The sequence below is a fragment of the Mustela lutreola genome, chromosome 2, assembly GCF_030435805.1.
Source record: "Mustela lutreola isolate mMusLut2 chromosome 2, mMusLut2.pri, whole genome shotgun sequence".
Classification (NCBI taxonomy): domain Eukaryota; kingdom Metazoa; phylum Chordata; class Mammalia; order Carnivora; family Mustelidae; genus Mustela; species Mustela lutreola.
Genome location: NC_081291.1, coordinates 84,160,658 through 84,188,040, shown reverse-complemented (window position 1 = coordinate 84,188,040; position 27,383 = coordinate 84,160,658). Strand labels below are relative to the sequence as shown.

The following is a 27,383-nucleotide window of genomic DNA, read 5'->3' as shown; positions in this document are numbered from 1 at the left end:
GTGGGGTCATGATCCCAGGGTCCTGCTTCTCCCTCTCCCTCTGCCTATTTCTGCTCTCTGTGTCAAGTGGATAAATAAAATCTTTTTTTTTTTTTAAATGATGTAGATACCATGACTAATGAACTTTGTATAATATTAAATCACTAAGTTGAGTGCAGGAAGTCACTTCTATAAATGTTTTACAAGGGCAGACTGCAGAAATCTCTCATGAAAACAAGGACATAATGGGCTGTTCCTAGACAACTAGGCAAAATAAAAGTGCTGTCATAGCTACACCTGTGTGATTATTGTGAGGAACAGAATGTTTCTAGAGCCTTTCATTTGCTTCCATTTTAAAAACATGTATCTTTATAGCTATAGAATGAGGAATTTTGTAGATTTTTAAGGATGCCTCAGAAATGTTGGCACAAAGAATGTGGGAAATAGGGGACATACCTCAGTAGATTTAATGAATACACCAAAAGCCAAGAAGTGACTTCTTAGTCTTCTGTTTGGTTACTTATTCTCTCATCTCTACTGAGGTGTTTTGTGGGGCTGATCTCTTAAAAACTCTCCTCCAGGGGCGCCTGGGTGGCTCAGTTGGTTGAGCAACTGCCTTCGGCTCAGGTCATGATCCCGGACTTTCAGGATCGAGTCCCGCATCGGGCTCCCAGCTCCTTGGGGAGTCTGCTTCTCCCTCTAACCTTCTCCTCTCTCATGCTCTCTCTCACTTATTCTCTCTCAAATAAATAAACAAAATCTTTAAAAACAAAAACAAAAACAAAAACATAACCTCTCCTCCAGTTGGGGCAGCACTTCTGCCAAGAACCCAGAGAGCTCAGTCAAGTACTTGCTTAAAAAGAGAGAAGGCAATGGCTGAAATCAGAAAGGTTATAATAGCTTCTGTAGAAAATTGATGTAGCAGGGTGCCTGGGTGGCTCATTCGGTTGAGCCGAATGAAGCAAACAAGCTAGATATACCTATGCTGCCTGCCCTGTTCTTATTTCCTTTGACCAAAAACCGGTGTATCTTCTGACCTCTGATGATGGTGTAAAGGGAAAAAGGATAGGAGATGAACTCTACGCATGTCACTGAAAATCTGGATTTTTTTTTTTTTTTAACACAAGGTCTGACATGAAAGCCACTATAAGGGATTTGGAAACCCAGGTTTATGTATTAAATAGGGGTTTAAGGAGGAAAAAATGAAGTGATCTCATTTTAGAATAATAATCCCATCTTGCATAATTGTGGTGAAGGTTAAAGACCATGATGCATATGAAAGTGGTTTGTGAACTCTATAAACCTATCTAGAGATTAAATATTGTTAAATACTAACTAAATATTATATAAATATTAACTAAGCTGCTAAGTGTTTACATGATATTAGGATTTACATAACTCAAACCTGCTTTTTATTCATACTTGTCTATAATTTTGGCCAATTCTAATCTCTTAAACAGAAGTGTGAAGCTAATGCTAGCACCAGTTAGTATATCATCAGTACTGCCTTGTCTTCCGTCTCTCCCACTTCCAGTCTACACTGAGCCTTGATGTCAGAGCATTGTGTGGGAAAGAAGAGAAGCTTTTAAATGAGATAGTTCTAGGTTTGAAATTTAGTTCAACCCCTTACTGTGTAACCTTTGTCAAGCCATTGACCTTCTTTGAGCCTTAGTTTCATATAGCAATAATTTTGCAGAATGGCAATAATTTGAAGAAATATATGTTAATGGTAATAGCTACCATTTTTAAAATGCTTTTTGCCATAACACTTTATGGATATTTAATTCTTATGAAGCCCCACAATGTAAATAAAGTTTCCTTTTCCAGATAAGAAAACTGAGGCTCACAGAAGTACAAAAAGTACCCAGCATCATATCTGACATGTAGAAGATGACCAGTAAATCATATCACATGGATTTCATTGTGTGATCCCTACTTAAACCTTCCTTCAATGCCTGTCAACCTTTAATGTATATACTAGTCATCCGGAGATCTTCTCAGAAATGTAGATTCTGGTGGTGCCTGAGAGGCTCAGTCGGTCAAGTGTCTACCTTCAGCTCAGGTCATGATCTTGAGGTCCTTGGATCAAGCCCCACATCAGGCTCCCTGCTCCTCAGGAAGTCTGCTTCTCCCTCTCCCTGCCACTCCCCCAACTTGTGTATACATTCTCTCTCTCTTTCTCTCCCTCTCTCTCTCTCAAATAAATTTAAAAAAAAAAAAAATCTTTTTAAAAAAATGTAAATTCTGACTCTATAGGATTACATAGTGCTTTTGCTTTCTGGACCGCACCTTGAGGCCCTCAGTGACTCCGATTAGTGGTTCTCAGTCCTAGGTGCTCATTAATTTCTGATCGAATTAGTCTGGGATGGGACCCAGGTGTTTTGTTTTTGTTTCTGTTTAAGTTCCAGAAGCAGTTCAAACTTTTCTTTTAAAACACTGGACTCCCTTTATTCATGAAATCATGTGCTGAATATATACATATGTGTGTGTGTATGTATAAACAAAGTGGAGTTTTTCTAGTTGAAACTCAGGGAGGGAGCAGAGAGATTAGATTTCCCAAAAGACCTCACTGGAACCCTGCAGCTCCTAGAAGGAACAAATTTGAGAACTGTAGGTCTCAAGAATATATTTCCAATTCCTGTCATGGCATTTGAAGCCCTATATTATCTAACCTCAGTCAGCTGGCATCTTTGCTGTTCTTCCAAAAAAGAAAATCACTTTCCTCCACTCCGCTTTTTTCCATGCGGTGCCTTTAACCTGTTATGCCACATCTTCCCGTACCATGTTGAAATCTACTTTATATTTCCAACCCAATTTAATTGCCATCTTTTTTATGAAGCCTTTCCCTAGAGAAGGTGCAGTTCATGTCAGCACCACGTGTGGGATATGTTCAAACCATATGCTTACTTGGAGTAAATCTGATGTTTCTTCTTCTCAGGTCACTGCTGAAATGAGACCTGCTAGTGCTTTGGTGTAAGAACACCTACCCACGAGGAAATGAAAACATTCTTTTTACAGGGCTCCCGAAGCATCCTAATTATGAATACCGTGGAGCACATTATCTTGCCTTCTCCAGTGCTGCCCAGATATGAAGCCCCTTAGGGATCAGGGCTGATCATAGCACAGTGCTCTGCACATAATAAGCTATAAGGAAAAGGTGGGGAACTCTTTTTTTTTTTTTTAAAGGTTTTATTTATTTGACAGAGAGAGAGAAATCACAAGTAGTCAGAGAAGCAAGCAGAGAGGGAGAGAGGAGGAAGCAGGCTCCCTGCAGAACAGAGAGCCCGATGCGGGGCTCCATCCCAGGACCCCAGGATCATGACCTGAGCTGAAGGCAGAGGCTTTAACTCACTGAGCCACCCAGGTGCCCCTGGGGAACTCTTGAAAGTAAGTCTCTGCACCCAATAGCCAGCATTTTGGTCTTGGTGGAGATCTTGATCTCCTGAAGTAATCGTAGGGAAATTTTGAATTAAGTCCGCTAAATGCCAACTTTTATTGACAGTCAGTGTCTTTTAATGCAGGATTATTATTTACAGTAGGGTCTGTTTTTGCCACCTAGCACCTTCCTCTACAGCTGACATTTAGCTTTTCTTCTCCTGAACATGGGGGGGGGGGGGGGCGGTCTCTATTTTATTATTTGTTTTTGTTGAAGTTGTGATGTGTCTTCTATCATAGAGATGAGAGCATAGATTTCAAAGCCACTATTATATAGGATCTGAGAATTTAGACTTGGTGCAGTCTCAGATGTTGTTATAGGATGGAATAGGTGAAACTAAAGTTATTCTTTACTGAATTCTTAACCAAGAAAGATGGGACTCAGCAGTTACTTGTCACTTTCTTTCATGAGCTTTGTATTGAATATGGGGGACAGAGAGAGACATTAGCATACAAGGTGTCATACAGCAGGTACAGGAGAGGGAAGTTAGACCCCCTAAAGAGAAACCCTTCTTATTTCCATGCCTTTGGTCGAGGAGTAAACAATGAGGTGAGCTTCAGGACCCTGATTCAGCCCTGCTAGTTTTTCACTTACCTGAAAATGTTAAGAACATAAGTTGTATAATCTTTTACTGTGGGCCAGGCACTGTTCTAAGCTGTTTATATATATTAATTCATTTATTACTCACATCAACTCTATGAGAGAGCCATTTTTCAAAAAAAGTTACAGGAGATAACTAAATAACTTGCTTTAGTTCACTCTGTTAGTGGCAGAGCCAGGACCCCTGGCTGTCTTGATCTGAAGCCAGCTGTCTTTACTATTAAGCTATACTAATAGACTAGTGTTTTACTAAAGATGTTTGTTTATTATTTTTCAACAAACATTTATTGTGTTTCTTCATGCGAAGTTTACTTTTGCCATTGGCCTTCTAGTTGACCTGTTGGAAGAGAACCATGATAGTGGGTCTTGGAGCCAGATAGCAATGTCAGGGATACAAAGGAAATGCAGGATATCACAGGCAACATTTTGGGGACTAAATTAGCCATATGAAGAAATTATTGTTTACCATTTTTCTGTCCAAAAACAAAAGATGTTCTCAGCCAAAGGAAAGTGTATTGAGTATATTGGAGGTATTTTATCTACTTGGAAAACAAACTGACTCGGTAATAACTCTACACAAATAAACTGATAAACAGTAACTATCCTGTCTAAGAATAGTTAGCTCCTGCTAAGATCTGCCCCCTGGTAACTTTCAAATGAAATTTTTACTTTGATACAGTATTATAAATGTTAGAAAACAATAAAGCTGCTTGTGGAATGATACCAGGGAACTTTACATTCTGTCCTCTGTGAGTAGTAACATTTTTGAGAACTAAAAGATTGGGAAGGATTTGGCTTCCTCAGAACTCTGTAGGGCAACAGTGACTTGCACTCTGTCAAAAGCTTATTTAACTTGCAAATAAGATTAATAGACATGTTAAAGTTCTACAGCTTTCCTATCACATGTATGAGGGAAATTTTTAAATAATAAAGAAACATTACCTGCTACATTGGATAACTCACATGCCAAAATTGTTATTTCATTGCAGATAAGAGAGGCTAGTTCTGTAAACCCTGAGTACCTTCTGACCTTTCATCTCTTACACAGAATAGAGAAAAGGCACAAGCATCAGGGTGGGAGGTGGGCAGCAAAAGTAGTGTTGCAAGAAGTTGTAACATTGATAAGGAAATGGAGAGAGTAGCATAAGATCAGTATTTCAGTTTGAAAAGCTTAAAAAAAAAAAAGTAGAAGAAAAATTGAGTAGCTAAAATAAAAATGGCTTTTCACCAAACCTTGAATCTAATCCTTGAAACATGCCCAGGATAAAAAGATAAAAAGAAAACCTGGGTGTTAGTGTTGATGTCTGGTCTCCTGTCTTACACCGGGCAGTTCATTATAATAGTAACTATATGGTTTTTCCAGGTGAGTCTTCTTATCTAAGTTGACAGCAAATTAAGATCCTCTCCGTAGGATCAGAGGGCTCAGGTTTTCTTCTATGGGTGGGGTCTTGAGCAAAGCACTTCACTTTGTAGAATCTTAATTTTATCACTTTTGAAATGAAGGCTTTGGTAGACGTGATTTTCGGTGGGAGAGGAGCTTTTACATTTTTTCAAATTATCACCCCCCCCACACACACACACACAAAATACACGGTAAGAATCACTGCTGAAGGAGGTACTTTTTTCTGTAAGAGGGTCTGTTGAAAAGGAAAAAAAAGGCTGTGAATAACTCCGTTAACTTATTTCTAGAGTCCTTTCAGCTAACTAAATGATTAAAAATCCTATAGCAGTATTTTAAGTAATTCTGACTGATTTCATGGCCAGATGTCTAACTCAGTAAAATTGCAGTCCAGTACTAATGCTTCTGCTTCTTCTGTGTTATGAAGAAGTTGAACTAGATGGTCTCCCGAGTCTTTATAATTGTAATTTTATTTCTAACAACCCATATATATAAAATAAGATTTGGTTCTTTTTGACTGTAACTGTCTTTGTCCTTATAAATGAATGTGTCTTATAAAGATGCAGCTTGGGAGAAAAAGGAACCATTGGCAGTTTTTCCCTGTGGTCTTCCTTCCTGCTTCCCAATTTCTGTTTCTCCTGGCTCATTATTTCATATAGTTGTGTCTTAAAATTTTAAGTCTGTTGCAAAATTGTATACTCACTGCAATATATTCCACATTGCGCAAATTAAATACACACACACACACACACACACACACACACACACCATACACGTAATATAGAAAGAAGCAAGAAGTCTGAGGTGTCATCAAATCACTGAGTCGTTCTTCAGTAACTTATAGAAGGCTGGTTTTACTCACTAAGGACGCTATCTTATTAGCTACTGCCTTCCCTGGGAAAAGGAAATATTGTGATTATTAAGTAGTAATTATTTTTTTGTTTAAAAACCTCTTTTTCTCCAGTTTCTTCACCTCTGCTAAGTTGTTGACACTATTAACAAAGATTACAAATTATATGACCATAATGACTTTAGAATATGATTTGGGGGGCACTTGAGTGCCTCAGATGGTTAAATATCTGCCTTCAGCTTAGGCCATGATCCTGGGGTCCTGATATCAAGCCCCATGTTGGGCTCCTGAATCAGTGGAGAGCCTGCTTCTCCCTCTGCCTCTGCCTCTGCTCATTTGCTTATGTGTGTGTCTACGTCTCTCTCTCAAATGAATCAATAAAATCTTTAAAAATAAGTAAATAAAAGTAAAGTATGTTTTAGTAAAAGATACCTACGGTCACCTGAAATCATGTTTTGTTTTGTTTTTAATCTTCACATCTCAAATCTGGAAAGCGTGATCGAGGACAGAGATTCGTCTCATTAATTAAGTACTCATTGACAAAAAAAATAATTTTTCCTTGGAATACTTCAAGAATAAGGACCAGGGGTGCCTGGGTGGCTCAGTGGGTTAAAGCCTCTGCCTTTGGCTCGGGTCGTGATCCCAGGGTCCTGGGATCGAGCCCCGCATCGGGCTCTCTTCTCAGCAGGGAGCCTGCTTTCCCTTCCTCTCTCTCTCTGCTTGCCTCTGCCTGCTTGTGATCTCTGTCTGTCAAGTAAAATAAATAAAATCTTAAAAAAAAAAAGAATAAGGACCAGACTGCTAACAACTAGAAAGAAAAATACATGAAGGAGAAAATATGAATCATTCAGTTCTCCTTAGAGCTTAGTGTATGTACAAAGTGGATCTTTTCTATCACCACTATTGTTCCTAACCTCCTAAAATGTGGTGGACCTTGGTGTCATTGGTCTTCCAAAAAAATTACCACATATAAATATAGGAAACCTCACAACTTTATGAAATGCCATTTTTCATTTTTCCTCTCAAGAGCTATAATCCTGGCCTGTTTACTCAATACCCTTTTAGCTATAGAGGATGTTCTTTCACTATCAGAATGAGTCCTTTTTTTCCTTTGACACAGATAATGCTGTTTCTTAAGATTTCTTCTTTTCCAAGTATTAAAGTTCCCATAAGTGACTTTTTATAATGCTGTGTTTGCATAGGATGTTACCACTTCCAAAGAAGTATTTAGCCTTTGAGAGTAAAGGAGATATACCCAAGAAGAATACAGCTAACTTGAGGCCTAAAGGACATATAAAATGCTCAGACTTACAGAGCATCTTATCCAAAGCCAGGAGGCAGGAAAAAGTCCAGCTCTCTTGAAAGTTTTATAAGTAGGTCCAGTATGACTAGAAAATGGAGCTGGAGAAAGGGTGAGTGGTAAGGGATGAGACCAGAGAGGTCAGCTGAAGCCAGATCTTTTTGAAAGACTTTGTATATTTCAAAGGAATTTGGGCCTGATCTTTAAGAAGTCAGAGAAAGCAGGAAAACAGAAGATCCCATTTAAAGGATATTCTGGAACTTGCCCTATCTCCAGTTTGGTGGATGGATTGAAAGAAAGAAGGACTGGAGGAAGGGAAACCACATGCTGGTACCATCGTCTAAGTGAGAGCTAATGCAGCCAATAAACAGATTATAGAGCTAGATTCTACAGGCTTTGGGAAATTAAGAAGAGACGGAGGAAGGAAGCACAGTCAAGGATAACTCTTGAGTTTCCCACCTGGTTAGAGGTTCCATCAGTTTTGTTAGGTTGATTGTCAGAGGTGGGTAATGAGATATCTAGAATGAAGATGAAGAAACAGGGTAACTGATGGTAGAACCCCTAGGAGAAGTTACCCTAAAGTGGAGAGAGAGAGACTCTTGGAGAGCTATGTGGGCAAGAGAGCTTTTTAGGAATCAGGGAATAGAAGCTGCAGTTTCAGTAAAATGAAAACAAAAGGCACTATTGAATTTAGCAACAAATAGGTCAGCTCATGACCTTGAGAAAAGTCTGAAAACATTTCCCCCTTGGGTCTCCCCACTTCCACATGTTTTTTCTCATTTCATTCATACAGTTTGGTGGTATTTCCCCTCTTTAGCTGCCTTTCCAATTATCTTTATCTGTAACTGGTCTGGACCTTGCTTTCATATTTTTTTAAGTGATGGGACTATTCTTTCCTTCCAGTTTGACATTAGAGAAACCTACATTATTGTACTATAAGCAAGAAGCTCAATATTCTGCAGCTGTTTACTCTGAAAGGGACTTTGGAGATATGTGCGCATGTCATTTGCCTGTGAACATTGTGCTTACCACCGAAAGGGATGAATTCAGCTATGTGGAATCTGACGTATAAGCAGAGATTTCCAGAGCTCCTAAGAAATCCCTTGTACTGTCTTCTCTTCACCATTCTGTCCCAATCAATTTCAGGTTAGTGTTGGCACATCAGACATTCTACAAAGGCAAGTTTCTTGTGCTTTGGAGCCAGGATCCCTACATTGCCTGGGCTGCCTTACTCTTTTTCTATCTCAAGTTGATGTTAAATGAAAAGGTGGCAGGCACAGCCAAAAACTCTTGGTCTTAGAGTCACATCTGTGACACAGCACATTGAAAGTATTCAATGTATGTAAAATAACTTGTGATCTTAAATAAATACAGTAAATGCTTAGTCTTTTTCAGCATTTTTATTGAATGTGAGTAATATTTCTTATGGTAGAAGGAGTCATCCACTGTAGGCCACAGCATAGAATGCTGAACACAGTTTACAAGGTTGATTCTCTAACAGAATTCCTCCAAGGAGCAACTTTGGTTATTCAACTAATTAGTAATTTGCTAACTGATATTTGCATTTTAATAGATTTATCTAAATATATTTTATTTTTAAATGACTCTGTTAGCTGTGTTCATCTTTCTTCTTTAAAAAATAAAATCTGAAGGGGCATCTGGGTGGCTCAGTGAGTTAAGCCTCTACCTTCAACCCAGGTCATGATCTCAGGATCCTGGGATAGAGCCCCACATCGGGCTCTCTGTTCAGCGGGGAGTCTGCTTCTCCCTCTCTCTCTGCCTGTCTCTCTGCCTACTTGTGATCTCTCTCTTTGTCAAATAAATAAATAAAATCTTAAAAAAAAAAAAACCAAAAAACAAAAACAGGGATGCCTGGGTGGCTCAGTTGGTTGGACAACTGCCTTCAGCTCAGATCATGATCCTGGAATCCCAGGATCGAGTCTCGCATCAGGCTCCCAGCTCCGCGGGGAGTCTGCTTCTCTCTCTGCCCTTCTCCTCACTCATGCTCTCTCTCACTGTCTCTCTCTCAAATGGATAAATAAAATCTTTAAAAAAATAAAAAATAAAATAAAATCTGAAAATAAAACTAAAGGGTATTTATCACTAAGAATGCTGCAAGTGGGAAAACATTGCTAAGTAACCTCATACCTAAGAATCCTGAAGTTAAATAAACATTCCATTGAGTGCAAAATTGAATTTCCTGGAAGTGGCAGCTTTGATTTCTGAAGATTTCTAAAGTTCTGCCCTATCTACATACATATCCTAAGATTAAACTGCAGGATGATGATGGTGATAATGGTGGTAGTAATAATGATTATTAATGTCTGGGGCTTAGTAACCTGTTTTTTAGTCCTGGGATCTTGAAATCCTTCTTATAAAATCACCAGGCAGTTAATCTTGTGAGTGTGTTGATGAGCTTCTGTATCATCCACGAAGCATAATAACATCTAGAATAGCAGCTAACATTTGGAAAAGTACTATTTGAACCATTGCAGGCCCATTTTCCAAGGTCTGGGAGTACAGCTCTACTAAAAGTTCCGTTGCCACACAAGTTTCTTGCTGTAGTTCCCTCATTTTGTAGATGAGGAAACTAAGGCACTGAAAGATGATACGGGGAGATTACATATTCATCAGGGCTCTACAGGCCTTACATGGTTAGACTAGGATTCAGAAAAGGAAGTCTAACTTAGAGTCCAGTCATGTTCATCATCATAGTGATGACTATGTGCATATAGTCTATATGGTGCAGGTGTCTATGGCACTAACTTTTATTTGGTCAACTTAAGAGGGAAGTGATCGTTAAAAATATTAAATTGTCTGCAGCTTCAGCATCTCACTTTTTTGGTCCAAAGTATATCAAAGCCCATTCTTCTGTTTTATGTAAATGGATTTATATAAATTCAAATAATTCTGACATATTAAAAAAAGATTGATTTGGTCAGTGTGGGCTACTGGAGCCTTTAGATCTGTATTGACCACTAGCCACATGGAGTTGTTTAGATTTAAATTCATTAAAATCAAGTGAAATTGAAAATCCACAACCTTATTCTCACTAGCTCCATTTCAAGTGCCTAAAGGCCTTGTGTGGCTAGTGCTTACCATACTGGATAATGATAAGAACTAAAACATTTTCATCATCACAGGAAGTTTTATTAGACAGCACTGCTCTAGAACAGTAGTGTCGAATAGAACTACAATATGAGCCACATGTGTAATTTTAAATTTTCTAGGAGACACATTTAAAAAAAAAATTCGGGGTGCCTAGGTGGCTCAGTCCATTAAGCGTCTGCCTTCGGCTCGGGTCAGGGTCCCAGGGTCCTGGAATTGAGCCCCTGCATCAGGCTCCCTGCTTGGTGGGAAGCCAGCTTCTCCCTCTCCCTCTCCCCCTGCTTGTGTTCCTGCTCTTGCTGTGTCTCTCTGTCAAATAAAATCTTTTTAAAATTTAAAAAAAAAAAAAGTGGTTACTTTTAATATATTTTTAGTCCAGTGTGTCTCAAATATTATTATTTCAAAATGTCATTAGCAAAAAGTTGTGATGTATTTTATTTTCCTTTGCATTATCATTGAAATTTGGTATATATTTTACAGTTACAGCATATCTGAATAAGTAGCCACATTTAAAGTGTTCAGTAGCTACGTGGCCACCATATTGTACAACACAGTTCTGTACTTTTATTCCAGAATTTCTCAACTGGAACATATCAAAATGGAAGTGGAACAAAGGGCTGTGTAGTTCAGGAACCACTGCTATAAGCGTTGGGACTGCAGGTGCTGTAGACATGACACTTCCAAGATGATAAGACTTAATCTGTATATATTGGAGAAGTATTATAAGTTTTAGATACATTTTTTTTTAAGATTTTATTTATTTATTTGATAGAGAGAGGCACAGCGAGAGAGGAACACAAGGAGGAGGAGTGGGAGAGGGAGAAGCAGGCTCCCCACTGAGCAGGGAGCCCGATGTGGGGCTCGATCCCAGGACCCTGGGACTATGACCTGAGCCAAAGGCAGATGCTTACTGACTAAGCCATCCAGGTTCCTCTAGATGCATTTTAAAACACCAGCCTGGGGGCACCTGAGATACCTCATCTCAGATGACTAAGATGTTAAGCGTCTGCCTTCGGCTCAGGTCATGATCCCAGAGTCCTGGGATCAAGCCCCACCTTGGGGTCCCTGCTCAATGGGGAGCCTGTTTCTCCCTCTCCCACTCCCCCACTTGTGTTCCCTCTCTCACTGTGTGTCTGTGTATCTCTCTGTCTGTCAAATAAATAATCTTTTTAAAAAGGTCAAAAAACACCAATCTGTGTTTAAGATAGTTTGTTACTACTAGTCTTTTTTAGAAGACATATTTGGATAGTATAAACCAACTCAGAGTGATAGTGTTAGCTGCGTTATTTAATCCATTGTTGATAACTGTATAGATCGCTGACTGACTTAAGAGAACTAATAAAATATGATATTCTCACTGAGAGCCAAATAAAATTTAAAACGAGTGCTAATTGAAAATAAATAATTCATAGGCATTGCCTGCTTTTGTTGAGATATCACTTCACTTCTACTTCTGAGTCCTTTCCGGTGGCACTATTTGGTGACTTCTCAGTTAACCTAAATTATATAACTATGTGATGACCATTCTTGGAAGGTCATCTTAAAATTTCTCAAAGTGACTCAGAGAAATTATTTCTTGGTATTTGGGAAACATGCCTACACACACTGTTTCACACCTGTGTTCTCTCTGTGTGATTTTTTTTTTTAAAGATTTTATTTATTTATTTGACAGAAATCACAAGTAGATGGAGAGGCAGGCAGAGAGAGAGAGAGGGAAGCAGGCTCTCTGCTGAGCAGAGAGCCCGATGCGGGACTCAATCCCAGGACTCTGAGATCATGACCTGAGCCGAAGGCAGCGGCTTAACCCACTGAGCCACCCAGGTGCCCCTCTGTGTGAATTTTTTAAACTAAATTTCTTCATCTACCTTGAAATAATGTTGTAACTACAAACCTATAATTTACTCTACTTTTAAGTTCTTCCTTCTGATAAACTTATCTATTCATATTGGGTCTAATTATAGCTCAGGGTGTCACCATGTATATTATTCATCTGAATGAGTGAGCTCGTCTGGCAACAAGGAGCTGTTGTTGCCAAAGCTTTATTGTCATCTGGCTTGAATATATTCTGTCTGTACCTCACTGTCAACTTCAGGAGAAGAGGAACATGGGTCAGGAATGTTACATTCTGGCCCCTTTCCCTGCTTCTCATTATATTTCAGCACTTTGCAATAAACTTGGCTAACTGTGATTTTATTTTTTCTTTTTATCTTCATCCTTTTTAAATAAGAGAAATCAAAATGAGGGATAAAACCAAATTCTTCTTCGTTCCCCATCTTTAGAGGTATCCCATCACCCTACACCTCTTTCCTCCTGTTCCCTGCACAACCACTGTCATGAATTTAGGCCTGTCTTTCCAGTTCATTTCTTCAAAGACTTTGACATAGATATATATACATAAACAATATAAAATTTTATATTTCTAGTTTATAAATAAGATCACACCATACATATGCTGCAACTTGCTTTCCTCATATAGCATCCTAGTAGACTTTTTGGGCATACTTGTTCTTAATAGGAAAACTTGGCCCATATATAAGAACATATCTAACACATAAGTAAGTTATGAGATGTATAATAAAACTGGTAACTCCTGAATCCACCATACATACTGAAAAGTAGAGCATCACCAGAACTATTGAAGCTCCTGTATGCTACTCCTCCACTATCTGCTTCTTCCCAGGAAACTACTCACTGGAGCTTTGTTCTCATTAATTTTCTTGCATGGGGACATATGTTCCCATGGACATACATTTGTGTCCTCAATACATTTTTTTTCTTGTTTTTAAACTTGGTGAAAATAGTATTATACTGTATATAATTCTTTAGACTTTCTTTTTTATTCAATATGACACTTTTTAAGATTTATCCATGCTTATCAATATGTTTTCACTGTTGTGTTGTATTCCTTTGGGTGAGTTTATTCCTTTTTCTGTCAGTGGACATTTGTGTTGTTTCCAATTTTGCTATTAAAAGTAGTGTTTCCATGAACATCCTTGTATATGTCTTCTAGTACACATGTGTAAACATTTCTCTGGGGTATTTACATAGGAATGTAATTGAAATGTTATAATATAGGAGTGTATAGATTCAACTTAACTAGGTAAGTCCACATTCTTATCCAAAGTGATTGAACACTCTTAAGCAATGTATAACTTGTTTTTCCACATCCTCATCAGCACTTGGTCTTGTCACACATTTATCTTTGCCTGGACATTGTGTAAAATAATATTAAACTATAATTTTAAATTTCATTTCCCTGATTTAATGCAATTGGATATTTTTCCTACCCCTCATTGGCCATTCATGTTTCTTCTTTCTCAAAATGCCCATTTATATCTTTTCTAAGGGATTGGTAATCTTTTTTATTGATTCATAGAAATTTGTATGCTCTGGACACTAGAATTTGGTCAGTTTTATGTGCTCCAAATACCTTTTCTCAGTTTGTGGCTTGTCAGTCTCTTTAGGCAACCTCTAAACTTCTGACTTTTGCATTGGCTGCTTAATCCATCCACAGTAGAGCTTTGTCTATTGACATAGAAATCCAGTTTCACTATTTGCCATAATATAAAAACTGTTTTCTTGGCCCCATTATTTCTGATATAGATCAGATTCCTGTAAGTGTGTGGAAAAGTTTGAAGGATTTCTTTGAGTTTCCAAACATATTTTAGAATCAAGTTGTCAAGTTTAATTTTTTTAAATAACTGTTAGACTTTTTATTGGAATTGCATTGGATCAGTTTGGGGGGTATATTGACATTTGTAGGATGCTGGGTCTCCCTACTCATAAACTTGGTATCTCCCTCCATTTATTTAATTCTCTTTTCATTTCAATAAGTTTTATAATTTCCTCCATTAAAATCTCTATGAAATTTATTCATAGGGGTTCTTTGTTATTTTTAATACTACTATAAAAGATATTTAAAATATATTTTCTAATTTTGTTGGTGTGTTGAAATGCAGTGGATATTTCATATTGATCTTAATCTAGCCACTTTGTAAACTCTTTTACTGATTTTTTAATTATATATAGATTTTTCTGTGTAGATACTGCAGATGCCCACAGTTTTATTTTTTCTATTCCAAACTATATGCCTTTTGCTTTTTCCTTCCTTGTTGTGTCTTTCATACCTTGATGAATATGATCTCTAGTGCAGTAATGATTAGAAATAGATATAGTGGGCATCCTTATCTTGTTCCTCAGTTTTAAAGGGTATGCTTTTGATATTTTGTCACTAAATATGTTAGTTGCTGTGAGGTTTTTAGTGGATGCCATTTATCAGGTTAAAGGAGTTGACATCTATTCTAGTTTTGCTAAAAGTTTTTTTTTAATCATAAATAGCTAATATTATTAAACCTATTGAGTGCTTTTCCTGCAACCATTGAGATTACCCATTTTTTTCAATTTTAATCTCTTAGGTAAGTTACATTAATAATTTTTTTAAAGATTATTTATTTATTTATTTGACAGACAAGAGATCACAAGCAGGCAGAGAGGCAGGCAGAGATAGAGGAGGAAGCAGGCTCTCAACTCAGCAGAGAGCCCGATGCGGGGCTCAATCCCAGGACCCTGGGATCATGACCTGAGCCGAAGGCAGAGGCTTTAACCCACTGAGCCACCCAGGCACCCCACATTAATAATTTTCTATTATTAAATTATCCTTACATTCCCAGGATATACCCCACCTTAGTTAAGATGCATGTTTTTTTTGATATACTGCTTAACAATGAAGTTTTATGGATATAAACTAATTTCAAAATAAGAAAGAATAGTAGCTAAATTTTTGTTGACAATAAAATCTTCTCCAAAGGGTTGCCCACTTTGCTACAGGGTGTGAGGGGAATTTATGGCTATTAGATGCAGGTATTAGCTTGATGTAACAAAAAGAACACTGAAAAGCTAAATTATATCTCATTTTGCCCTTCTGTTCACTAGGGAGATTATAATTCATTTGACGCATGTGGGCCTTATTTCCTCAGTGAGTTTGTCTGAGACTCAGGGACAGATGTTTACTACTAGTAGTCATGTGGCTTCACTTGCTTTCCTATTAATCCTTCGTCATCAAACAAACATGTACTTACTAGGCCCTAAGACAAAGCAGAAATCTGTTCCTCAGGGACCTTCTAGGGAGGGACAGAAAAGTAAACACTTTAAAAACAGTTATAGGGACACCTGGCCAGCTCAGTTGGTAGAGCGTGTGATTCTTGATCTTGGGGTTGTGAGTTCAGGCCCCACACTGGGCATAGATCTTACTCTAAAAACAACTTTTAATTAAAAACATGGTTATAAAATGAAATGATACATTTTGTTTTCTATAGACCACACTATTTGTGACACATGGGGATTGAGGGGGCAGAGATTCTGTGACTAGAAAGAGAGAAAAGAGGAAACTTGAGATGGGATATGATACTTGAGCTGAGCTTTATGGATGATGAACATTTACTGACCTCCATGAGCCTCATTTGTATTCTCAGTTGTTAACAAAGGAATTAGATTACTTTTTATCCAACTTTTTTTCTTCTCTAATGACCTTTCTGTCTTCAAAAATGTGTCCTTTCACCCTATGACTATATCATCTTTTCAGGATCTCACAAATAATTTCATGCTTTATTAAATATTTGTGCTTTTACCTCTGGTCTTTGGTCCTAGGAATCTTTTGTTCAATAGGTATAGGGTTGTGAATGGCAAAACAGAATCTTCCTGGTTCTGTTTTATTAAGTAATACCAGCATCTTTTCTTTATAGAGTGTTGATGATATTGACAAATGAATCATCATATAGAATTACCCTATTTGTTATGTTTTTGTGGAATTGCTCAATTTATTGTTACCATAAATAGAATTTTTTAAGTTCCAGGGTTTACATAATCTCTAAGCACATTTGATTTGTATGTCTTATTTCAGTGCTGGACCCAAAGGAGACAACATTTATGAATGGAGGTCAACTATATTGGGACCCCCAGGATCTGTCTATGAAGGAGGGGTGTTCTTTCTTGACATTACCTTTTCACCAGACTATCCGTTTAAACCCCCTAAGGTCAGTATGAAGTGTTCATCCATTTTTAGCAATATGTATTGTTGTATATGTATATACATATACATATTCTTAAATATACATATCTAGGAATGCATGTCTCTTCTGTTAACATAGACAACTTCCCAGGGCTAATTATATGTGAAAGGAAACAGAATGTAAAAAATTATAGGCTATTTCCCTACCCCATCCCCTTACTCATATTTCATTGCTTTTTCTCATCCTTTCTCAGTGTCTCCTTTTTGTGGTTTATGTTGTAATATAACATAAAACAGCACATTATGGGTGGAACTAGGTGAGTGAGAATGGGTCTATGCCAGCCCTAGAACCCAGAAAAACAGACATAGCCTGAAGCTGGAGCCAGAGCCAAGCTCTGGAGCCAGACTAACTGCGGAGGGAGCCCCACTAAAGCAAGTCTCAGGGCACCAGCTATGGAGTTTTGATGCCTCTACAGTTCAGCTGCTCACGTGAAGTATACAGGCACTAGAATGGAACATGTGACCTACAAAGACTTAAAAGTGATGCCAAGAACATTTCATGAAAACCTATTTGTAATAGTTGATTAATATAAATGAACCATAGGGGAATTTACACTTATTTAAGACAAGACTATATACTCTAAGAATTCTTCACATTCCTTCCTACTGCCTATAAGTCAGTCATTTGATGAATTTAAATTTATTCTCCACTTTGGAAAGGAAAAGACCCTAAGGACACTGACTCTTTGCATTGGCCACCAAGAAGAAAATCTCATTTGACCCGACTTTAACCTCGCAGTGCAGAGGGAAATAAAACTTGCTTGAGTTGTAGGTTGGAATGGACAGTTTTAAAAAGCAAAAATAGGTCCATACCTTTACCATGAATTTCTGTAATTCCCCTTCCTCCCTTGCACCCTCCCTCTCTTTTCTCACCTCTCTCTTCCTTTCTTCCTTCTTTTCCACTGATGCTTGGATATTGTTTTGTTACCAAAGCAAAAGTAATAACTATAATTTTACCAAAGAGGAAACCAAGGTGCAGAGAAACTAAGCAACTTTCCCAGCATTACATGGCAAGCAAATAGTAGTGTCAGTATTTGAACCCAGGAAGTCTGACTTCAAAGCCTGTGTTCCTTTCTACATTACATGATATATTTTAACCAAGTTGACAGAGCTGGTAGCACTGGTGACCACCCATACCTGCATTAGGTTGGTTTTCAGTGATGAAGCCATAGAACTTCTAATATTTATTTTCTCCTTTTATTGGATGGGAACCTTTTGTCTTTCATTCTACTTGGGCTCAGCACATAAGTCACCTGGAGTACTTATTGCCCTGCCAGTGATGTGAGGACCTGTCTCTGACAGCCTCTTCAGTAAAGGAAGTACAGAGTGGGGACGGGGAGTGACAATTCAGATCAGGAAATTGTGCTGCTTGTGAGTTTGGTAGAGGCTGTTCTGTACATCTCGGAAGATGTGTGGGCTTCTCCAAGTTCTGATGACAGAAACGTGTAGATTAAAGCTAGAATGGGGAACCAATAGATTAGATAAAATAATTCAGTTTCCAAAAAGGTCCCAATGGACTGAAAGAATGGTCCAAAACAAGATGGAATTTAACAAAGCTAAATGTGTTCAGTGACAATCAGAAAGAAAGCATGATACATGATAGGAGAGACCTACTTTATTTTCAGATAAATAAAATTTTGGGGCTTTTGGCTCACTAGAATTCTGAGGGAACTTAAGGTTCTTGAAGCCTTAAGGAGATATTTTTAGGACTACAGTCCTTGGAACTCTGAACCAATCGCACTGTATCTGGAGTGCTCCAGTCACTACTAAGTTCTGCATTTTAAGAACAAACAAGAATAAGCTGGGCAGAGAGTCATCTACATTCTTGAACTGCTTCACTGGGTAAAACACTACAGTGGATATCGGTTGTGTCAACTCATTTCTTTTCTGAAACACCCTACTAAGGTTTGAGTGTTCCCTTTCACAGATGAGGAAACTTCGATGAGGCTTAGAGAGATTTCCAAGAATAGACAACCAAGGATTTACTGATTTCTGACTACACAGACCATGTACTTCCACTGAATTAAAACAGTTAACGTGGAGATGTTCACCAGTAAAAATAGGGTGTAGGAGGAATGTGATATCTGTCCTCAGATGTTTTAGGAACTATGGTGTGGGTTAGGATTTAGACCTTATTTTGGGTGGCTGGATGGGACAAAAATAGAAGCAGGAGGGTATCAGTTACAGGGAAGTAGATGTTAATTCTTATGAGGAAAATCTGACCCACAACTGCATAGTCTGCTTTTGAATAGCTCTACTTCTCAGACAGTGGGCTTCATTTTACTCAAAGTAAATATTTGCCTGTATTTCTGTTAAAAAAAAAAAAAAAGGCAGATTTAGTATCTGTTAAGAATAGTACCAGAAAAAAATAAGTTATTTCACTAAATGAATTTGAATAAACAATCTCTTAAGATGGAGGAAAATCAAATTTTGGTGACTCAAATCACAATTTAAATGTACATTTATTAGAAACCTGTGGGAAGTTTTTGAATGCAAATTATCACTACCTAATTTATCAATTTTAGAAGCCAGATTTTGTAGGCAGATATGCTATTCTAAGTGGGGGCGGAAGTTTGTGGGTGTCTTGAAAGCTGTTAACTAAAACAAAGGCATTTTTTATTAATACTTTTGAAGTGCCATGTCTGTGCTTTTCTAATCTCTATTATTCTAAATAGGCTGTATTTGGAATTATCCTTTTTTGGGGGGTAGGAGGTCTCTTTTGCCCTCATCCTTTCCATCAACCATAGTAGCTACATATTTTGATTAATGAAACATTTCTCAGTGGTCTGAAGAATGAACCCAGATGGCAGTAGGTGTTAGAATTATTGGTGAGCCCAGAGGTTCACAAAAAATCTGATTGGCTGTCTAATGGTTATCAGGTATCCATATCATAAAATTAGTCTATAGCATAATGGGATCCATGAGATGACTTTTTCTAAACTCTTACACTTGGAATCCTTAGTGAGGATTTTAAATGCTCTCATGCTCAGATTAAATAATTCAACAATATAAACCATTTAGCCATGTTTACCAGTTTAAAAATATCAACAAATAAACCTCTATGACTTAAAATGTGAAAAAACCCTCAGTTTGTTTCTCACGGTCTATAATCCTGACCCCAAAATTAATTATTCATGCCATTTTTTTATGACTCTTCTGAGATTTTGTTCTCTGTGTTAAAATATACTGTATGCATACACACAGATAATATACATAAATATTGAGCCATAGTCCCCCTGGTTTTAGAATTACTTTTTCGTAATATTCTATTTTCACCCAACGCTCTTTATTTTCTAATAAACATATAACTGCATTAGAATGATTGAGGCTCCACAGTATTCCATTGTATATATATATACCAAATTTAATTTCCTGTTCTTGGACATAAGATTTGCCAAGATTTCTGTTATAATCAGTGATGTGATGAACATCCTTTTAATTACATATTTTGTATACTTACATAATTATTTCCTGAGGCTAAATTTGTTGGCATGGAACTTCTGTGGGTAGATGGGTTTATACATATTTGTAGAGTTTTGTTAAAAGTTGATAAAGTGCCCTCCAGAAAAATTGTATCCATTGACATCATGGCCATCAACTTAGTGATAGTACGGTACTTCCCTTCACTCTGCTCAGCTCTGAGGATTCGTAGTCCTTGTTAATCTTTGCCAACCCAGTAGATGAAAAGTAATATTTCATGGTTGCTTTAATTTTTATTGATTTGACTACCAATGAGATGTGGAAGGTTTCACATATACCATTTTCCGAATTATTTCTCTTTTTGTGAATAATACGAAACTGTTTTTTTCGTGAAAGTTATACACCAAATGAAATTAAGAAGCATACTTGAAAAAATCAGAAGCAAAACAATAGAATATGTTTTATTTCTATATTGCTTAATTTCTATGTTATTTTTTCTACTAAAAGCACTTTGAAAATATGGTGATACCCTATGATATTTTGTGTCTCAGAGATTCTAATGATGTGCATACAAACTTAAGTCACATTAGGTAACAGGTAGATCTTTATTTTTACAGTAGAAATGCATAGAGGTTGCCTATTCATAATTCAGCTTTTTCTGTCTCCCTGTAGATCTGGATATTTTATAAACAAGTAAGTGATAATTTTATTTAAGATTTTATCCATTTATTTGAGCCAAAGAGGGGGAGAAAGAAGAGAGATCATGTGCAGGAGCTGGGAGAGGGGGTATAGAGAGAGGGAGAAGCAGGCTCCCTGCTGAGTGGAGAGCCCAATGTGGGGCTTAATCCCAGGACCCCAGGATCATGACCTGAGCCAAGGCAGACACTTAACTGACTGAGCCACCCACGTGCCCAATAAGTGGGCATTTTAAACAGATTTAAGCGTAGTTAGGTAGGAAATCAGATTTAAGCGTAGTTAGGTAGTTAGGTAGGAAATGCAATATGTTTGTTATTTTAGTGTTTCAGGCAACCCCTGCACAAGACAAACATACTCTCAGTGTTCATATCTATTACTGGAAAACATTATTGTCTTTGGTAATGGCAAGATGGTAACTGCCAGTAGGTATTTTTCCAAAGAGAATAATAACATTTGTGCCTAAAATGTTTAAAAATGTACATACATATGTTGAAGTATTTGTGTGAGAAAAAGAAATCTCTATTATTAATATCCAAAAGGTTTTTTAATATAGTTTGTTTTTTCGTTACAAATTTTATCAAATATATTTAAAAATAAATCTTAAAGATCACTTCAGAATATATTTTATGGTTTATGGTTTTGTTTTATTTCTTTATAAAATCAAACCATGAATTACTTACTAATTGTCTGAAAGCAGACAATGAAATAAGTAATTTAGTTCCGTCAGATTTTCAAAGTCTTTATTATCCTCATTAGATTTTAACCTTAAATTGACAGGCTAAGGCTAATAATGAATAAAGTTGTAAGAAGCAGTGATATTCAGCATTTAAAAGCCAGAGAGAGATCTTTAACTAAAGTTCAACAAGGGGTTCTACTTTTTATTTGAATTAGGTTTTTATTATTTACTTGTTTTTACTGCTGTTTATATTTCTGCTGTTGCTCAAAGACAAAAGTTGATATGTCTCAGGATTTTCAGAAAGAGCAATGGCTTATGTGTGTAAGTGCAGTTTCTCACTTATTTGCCCTGGCCTCGGTGTTGAGAGGCTTGGCCTCATGTCTTGGAGTAACATGACTTACCTTGTTTAACCTGAGTTCATACGTTCATACGAGGCCTGGCTGTGGATTAAGTGCTTTCATACAGATTCAGTTGCCTTTTTGGCATCTCCAGTTTAACACCCAACAGTCCCCTCAAACTTAATTGGTCCAAAACCAAACTATTGATTGTGCAACCCCATCCTACTCCTGCCAAACCAGCTCCTCCAGGTTCCCCTCTCAATGAATGAGAATTCCATTTTTCTTGTGGCTAAAGTTAAAAACATGCATAGCCTAGCCAGACCCAGGTTCACTGGCTCAAGATAAATATTCAAAATAAATCTAGACTCTAACCATTTCTCATTACCCTTCCCTAGTAACAAACACTCTGGCCCCCTGCAGTGTACACCCCTATACGAAATAGTCCTTTTATAATGTAAGTCAGATATGTTCATTCTTTGCCTAAAGCTTTTCAGCAATTCCCTGTTCACTGAATAAAAACACACAAAACCCTGTTCACGTATACTTTTCACAAAATCACTGTCACTCTTGACTCAAGTACTCTAAGCATATTCCTTCCTCAGAGCCCTTCCATTTGCTCTTCCTTCTGCTTTCATTGTTTTCCTCTGCCTAAAATTCTCATAGGTCATTCCATTTTTCCCTTCGGTGTCTGCTCAAATGTTACATATTCAGAGAAGCTCTGGTATGACAACTCCCAACCATCTTCTGCTCCCTGTGAAATTCCCCACCACAACCACCATACTTGATTTTTCTCAGTAGCATTTCTCCTTCCTGACGTTATATATTTCTTTGTCTAAGGGCTTATTATGTTTCCTTTTCTTCAGTTAGCGTGTAAACTCTGTGAGTACAGGGACTTTTTCTATCTTAATGTCACTCCTAAATTCCTGGCACCCATAACAGTGCCTGGCAATTCAGTAGGCATTCAATAAAAAGAGGTTGAATTAATTTAATCCATACGACTTTGCCATAAGGACAGTATTCATTACTACCATCATCCCCATTGGTAGACTAGAAGACTGAGGCTCATGGAGGTTAAGTGGTCCATGGGTCACAAAGAAGCTTGTTAGCTAAACTGGAAACCAAACCCAGTTCTGAACTGGCCCTTTCATTCCCCAATTGTGGAGACGATTTAAATTGCTCATGTCCCGGGAAGAAGGAACACTTGTACTTAGATTTTACACTCTGATATACGTTAATTATATCAGATCATTCTCTAAACCAGGTTTATTGGAAGGGAGATGAAATAATGTCAGGAGGAGATTTCAAGTGTCTATCTTCCCATTTTGGTGAGAATCCTCTTTCCAAAGGCACCTGGCCCTTTTCTCCAGAGTATTCCTACTTCACAGACACTGAGCTATTTATTCTGTGTTGAACAGTAAATAACTGGTTTCTGGATTTTGTTAGCCCTAAGTGAAAGAGAGGTTACTTCCCATTTCACAGATCAGTCTCACAGTTGTATCCTCAGTGTCATGACTGGGCTACAGTATTACTTGTATCTCATTAGTAAGTTTTCTTTTTCAGTCCATTCTCCTTCATAATAAGCCATTTCAAAATGCCCTGCTATAATTTAATGTTGTGTGAAATTTCAAAAGAATGGGATGAATAAAAATAGATCATAACAGTGGGCATTTTCTTCCTACTTTTAAAACGATACACATTGTATCCATTTTTGTGTCCAACTACCACCCCCAACCATCACCAATTTAAAAATTACTAAGAAGAGGGGGCCTGGGTGGCTCAGTGGGTTAAGCCGCTGCCTTCGGCTCGGGTCATGATCTCAGGGTCCTGGGATCGAGTCCCGCATTGGGCTCTCTGCTCAGCAGGGAGCCTGCTTCCTCCTCTCTCTCTCTCTCTGCCTGCCTCTCTGCCTACTTGTGATCTTTCTCTCTCTCTCTGTGTCAAATAAATAAATAAATAAATCTTTAAAAAAAATAAATAAAAATAAAAATTACTAAGAAGAAGGTTTGGATTTTATTTGTTTGTTTTCAAGGCTAGGAATAGCAACTTTATTTGTTCTAAACCAAGTTAAATATGCCAATAAGCTAAAAGGGAATCAGCCATTTGGGTGACAGGAAGTTCAATTTCATCGTATTTTATGAGGATCCCTCTCTCTAGTTTTCTGTAGTCTAATGCAGCCCCACACTTTGGAGAAAGACCTTTCGTTTATCATTGTTTTCCCTGAAATGTTTATTGCCCAAGACATCTTAAGCTATTTGGGTTGGATCAAACTTTGGAGTTGGAGTTGATATGTAATCAGACTCTCTGATGATCTACTCACACACCCCTATCAGAGTCTTGCTGTGGAAAAGGGGATCTCAAACAAGTATTTTGCAGTTCCTTCATACTCTGGAATTCCTTTCTCTGTGACCTCACTCCGAGTGGGAGTTGGTATTTATTGATATTACTGTCAGCATAACTAACTGAAAGAAATGGGCAGAACTAAATTCCTTCACAAAGGATGTTTTTCTATTTGGGAGGAGGGTGCCCAGTGAATAAGGGAAATTAGAGTGAGACATTCAGATGTTTGGAAATTGAGGAGCTTTCTTGCTGTCACAGCCAAGGGAAGATAGCAACTCACTTATCAATGAGACATGAATTCTCCAAAGAAAGGTTTTCAGATTTAGATAAGTAATGCTCTCCCCTCACAAGGGTTTTCCGAAGAGAAAAAGATCAGATGTCTTCAAAATGAAATCTTCAGGATCCCAAACATCAAAGGGCAGGGATCCATTATTCCAGAAAACAGGGAATACTAGGAACTCTGAGAGAAACACCATGAGTTGCAGAAAGTTCAGGGACAATAAGGCCATGTTAAAGAAATAGTCTTGTGAAGACAGAAACTTCTGCACAAATGAGTCAGAAGATGCTTAAAATTTGTAATTTTCTTAACCTTGTAGAAAAGAGCCCCTTGAGGAGAACAGATTAAGACAGAACAGACAGCTTGTGTTGATTAAGTGTCTGTAAATTTTTTAAAAAAATTATTTTCTGTCATCCACTTAAGAAATGAGGTGGATAAATGGTATTCTACATGTAAGAAAATATTGTGATAGTCTCTACTTTATTTAGAGGTATTATTTGTTCAGAGAGCTATATGTAATGCCGTTGTGTTCAAGGTTGCATAGAACCAGGAGGTCTGAGTTAATTTTTAAGACTACCAGCCAAATATCAACTCCTTTATGGCAAATGGTCAAGTTTCCTTGATTTTCTTTTTTTCCATAGAGTTGGATCTGGATCTCTTGATAAGATAGCAGCCTCTTAGAGATTTGCTTAAACAGGTCCAAGGAAAAATTAGGCAGGAAGAAAGGAATGTTCTCAGTACCCAGTTGGCCAAGATCAGAGTCAGCATGTAATCATAGCTTGTCACTGAGTTAAGGGAAAGATATTATCAGCTGGCCTTTGCAAGTATTATGCAGGTCTTCCCATGGAGAAAATGAGGAGGAACGAAGTCATACAAAAGTTCGAGATTGTGAATAAAATAAACCTACCATCAGATAGCTACACTAATCCATACAGGTATAACTATTCTAAGCAATTAGATACATTTATCTTATGGTTTCAGTAGTTTAGCAGAAACTTGCCAAAGATTCCTGTAAGTTCTTATTAGTTGCTATTTAAAATGTCTATATTAAGGTTAATTTATAAAGCAAAGATTTATTGAACCCTTACTGCTTTCTAGGCCTTGATATATAAAGATCAATAAGATACAGCTCCAGGGACCATGTAGACAAGGAGAACAGGCAGGGGCTAATACAAGTCCATGCTAGAAACAATGAAGACTGCTTCAGGGATAAAGACAAGGGGAATGATATATGAATTCTTTTTTTTAATCCCTTTATTCAGTAAATATGTGTGTACTATGCAGCATCCATCCAAATACTGAACATACAGAAATGCCTCTTTTTGCAGAGTTTACATTCAAGAAATGATAGAACAAGTTTTCTCAGTTTCAGCATGATTGATATTTTGGACAAGATAATTCACTTGTGGAGGGAGATCCTTTGCAAAGTAGGATGAATCGCTGCATCCCTGGCTTCTGCTCACTTGGTGCCAAGAATAGGCTTTCTCCTCCACTCTCAGCCCCCCAGTTTGTGACAAACAGAAATGTCTCCAGATATTATCATATGTCCTCTGGAGACCCTTGGGAGATCACCCGTGGTTGAGAAACAGAGTTTTTGTTTTTGTTTTAATTGAGTGTAGTTGACACACAATATTATGTTAGTTTCAGGTATACAATATAGTAATTCAGCTTCTTTATACATGAGACTATGCTTACCAAAAGTGTAGCTGCCATCTGTCACCATACAATGCTCTTACATTCCCTGTGCTGTGCCTTTATTCCCGTGGCTTATTCATTTCATAACTGGAAGACTGTGTCTTGAACTCCCCTTCACCCATCTTGCCTATCTCTTATACCTCTTCCTTCTGCCATCCATCAGTTTGTTTTCTGTATCATAAGTCTGATTCTGCTTTTTGTTTGTTTGTTTAGAGAAGTCCTATTTTAGCAGTAGTATTGGTATCGACTGGTAACTATTTAGAGACATCTATGACAATTCTTCAGTTTCTACTCTAAGTAACCAAGGCCAGAAAGGGTGGCAGGGACATGTTTCTTATGAGGAACCTACAGGACATTTGGGTGGGAAATGTTCATTAGGATGCTTTACAGGTCTGGAATTCAAGTGAGTGATGTGAACTAAAGATACAGGTTTGGGGATTAAAACTCTAGAATAAATGACCTCACCCACAGAAATATGCAATTTTAAACCAAAACTGAGTTTTTGGAGCTAAAAATTTCCAGAATGGGCTCCCCAAAGGAAAGACTGTTAATTGAATAGATTAACAAAACTCACATTTTCTCTTTTTCATTATGTGCTCGGTGTTTGGGGATTGGAGGTTATTTTCCATGCAAGAGTACATAATAATGCCTCACAAAATATCACATTCTTATTTTAAAAAGACTCATCTGTTAATAAATCATAAAAGCATGAACAATTATACCAAGTCAAATAAATTACTCTTCCCACAAGTGCCTAAATAAGGACTAAAATAAATCAAAATAATTACTCTGCAAGGGAATGGATTAAATGACCTTCTTCCAGCTCTCCTTGAGCCTTTTGTTTCAGCTTCAAATTCTGCTGACATTTTGGTCGTTATGGAGAGCTGTGTATTAGACATTACTGTATTTTTTTAGTGCCTAGTATTTTATGCAAACATTATACTGTAATTTTACATTCATTATCTCACTTAATCCTCTCACTTTGAGAGGTAGGTTTCATTATCAAGGAAACTGAAACTGTTAAGTACTGTAATTAGGATCACATAGCTAATAAGTGCCAGGGTCAGGATTAGAACTCCTGGCCTCCTGATTTCCATTCTAGCTGCCCCAGCCCTTTATAGTGAAGCGATCTTTGCTAAAAAAATCAGCAATTGGTTTATCGCCAACAGCCATACTTTAGAAGGCCCCTTATAGTCTTTTCTGTA

General features: G+C 37.5%; 1 protein-coding gene across 2 annotated transcripts in view; it reads left to right on the top strand.

The window, feature by feature from the left end:
- UBE2E2 (ubiquitin conjugating enzyme E2 E2) overlaps positions 1-27,383 on the top strand; it is a 382,217-nt gene that overhangs the window by 281,940 nt on the left and 72,894 nt on the right. For both annotated transcript variants that reach the window (XM_059162497.1, XM_059162499.1), the window contains one exon: positions 16,572-16,704. In XM_059162497.1, the coding sequence (XP_059018480.1) occupies positions 16,572-16,704 (133 nt within the window). The remainder of the gene's footprint in view (positions 1-16,571; positions 16,705-27,383) is intronic.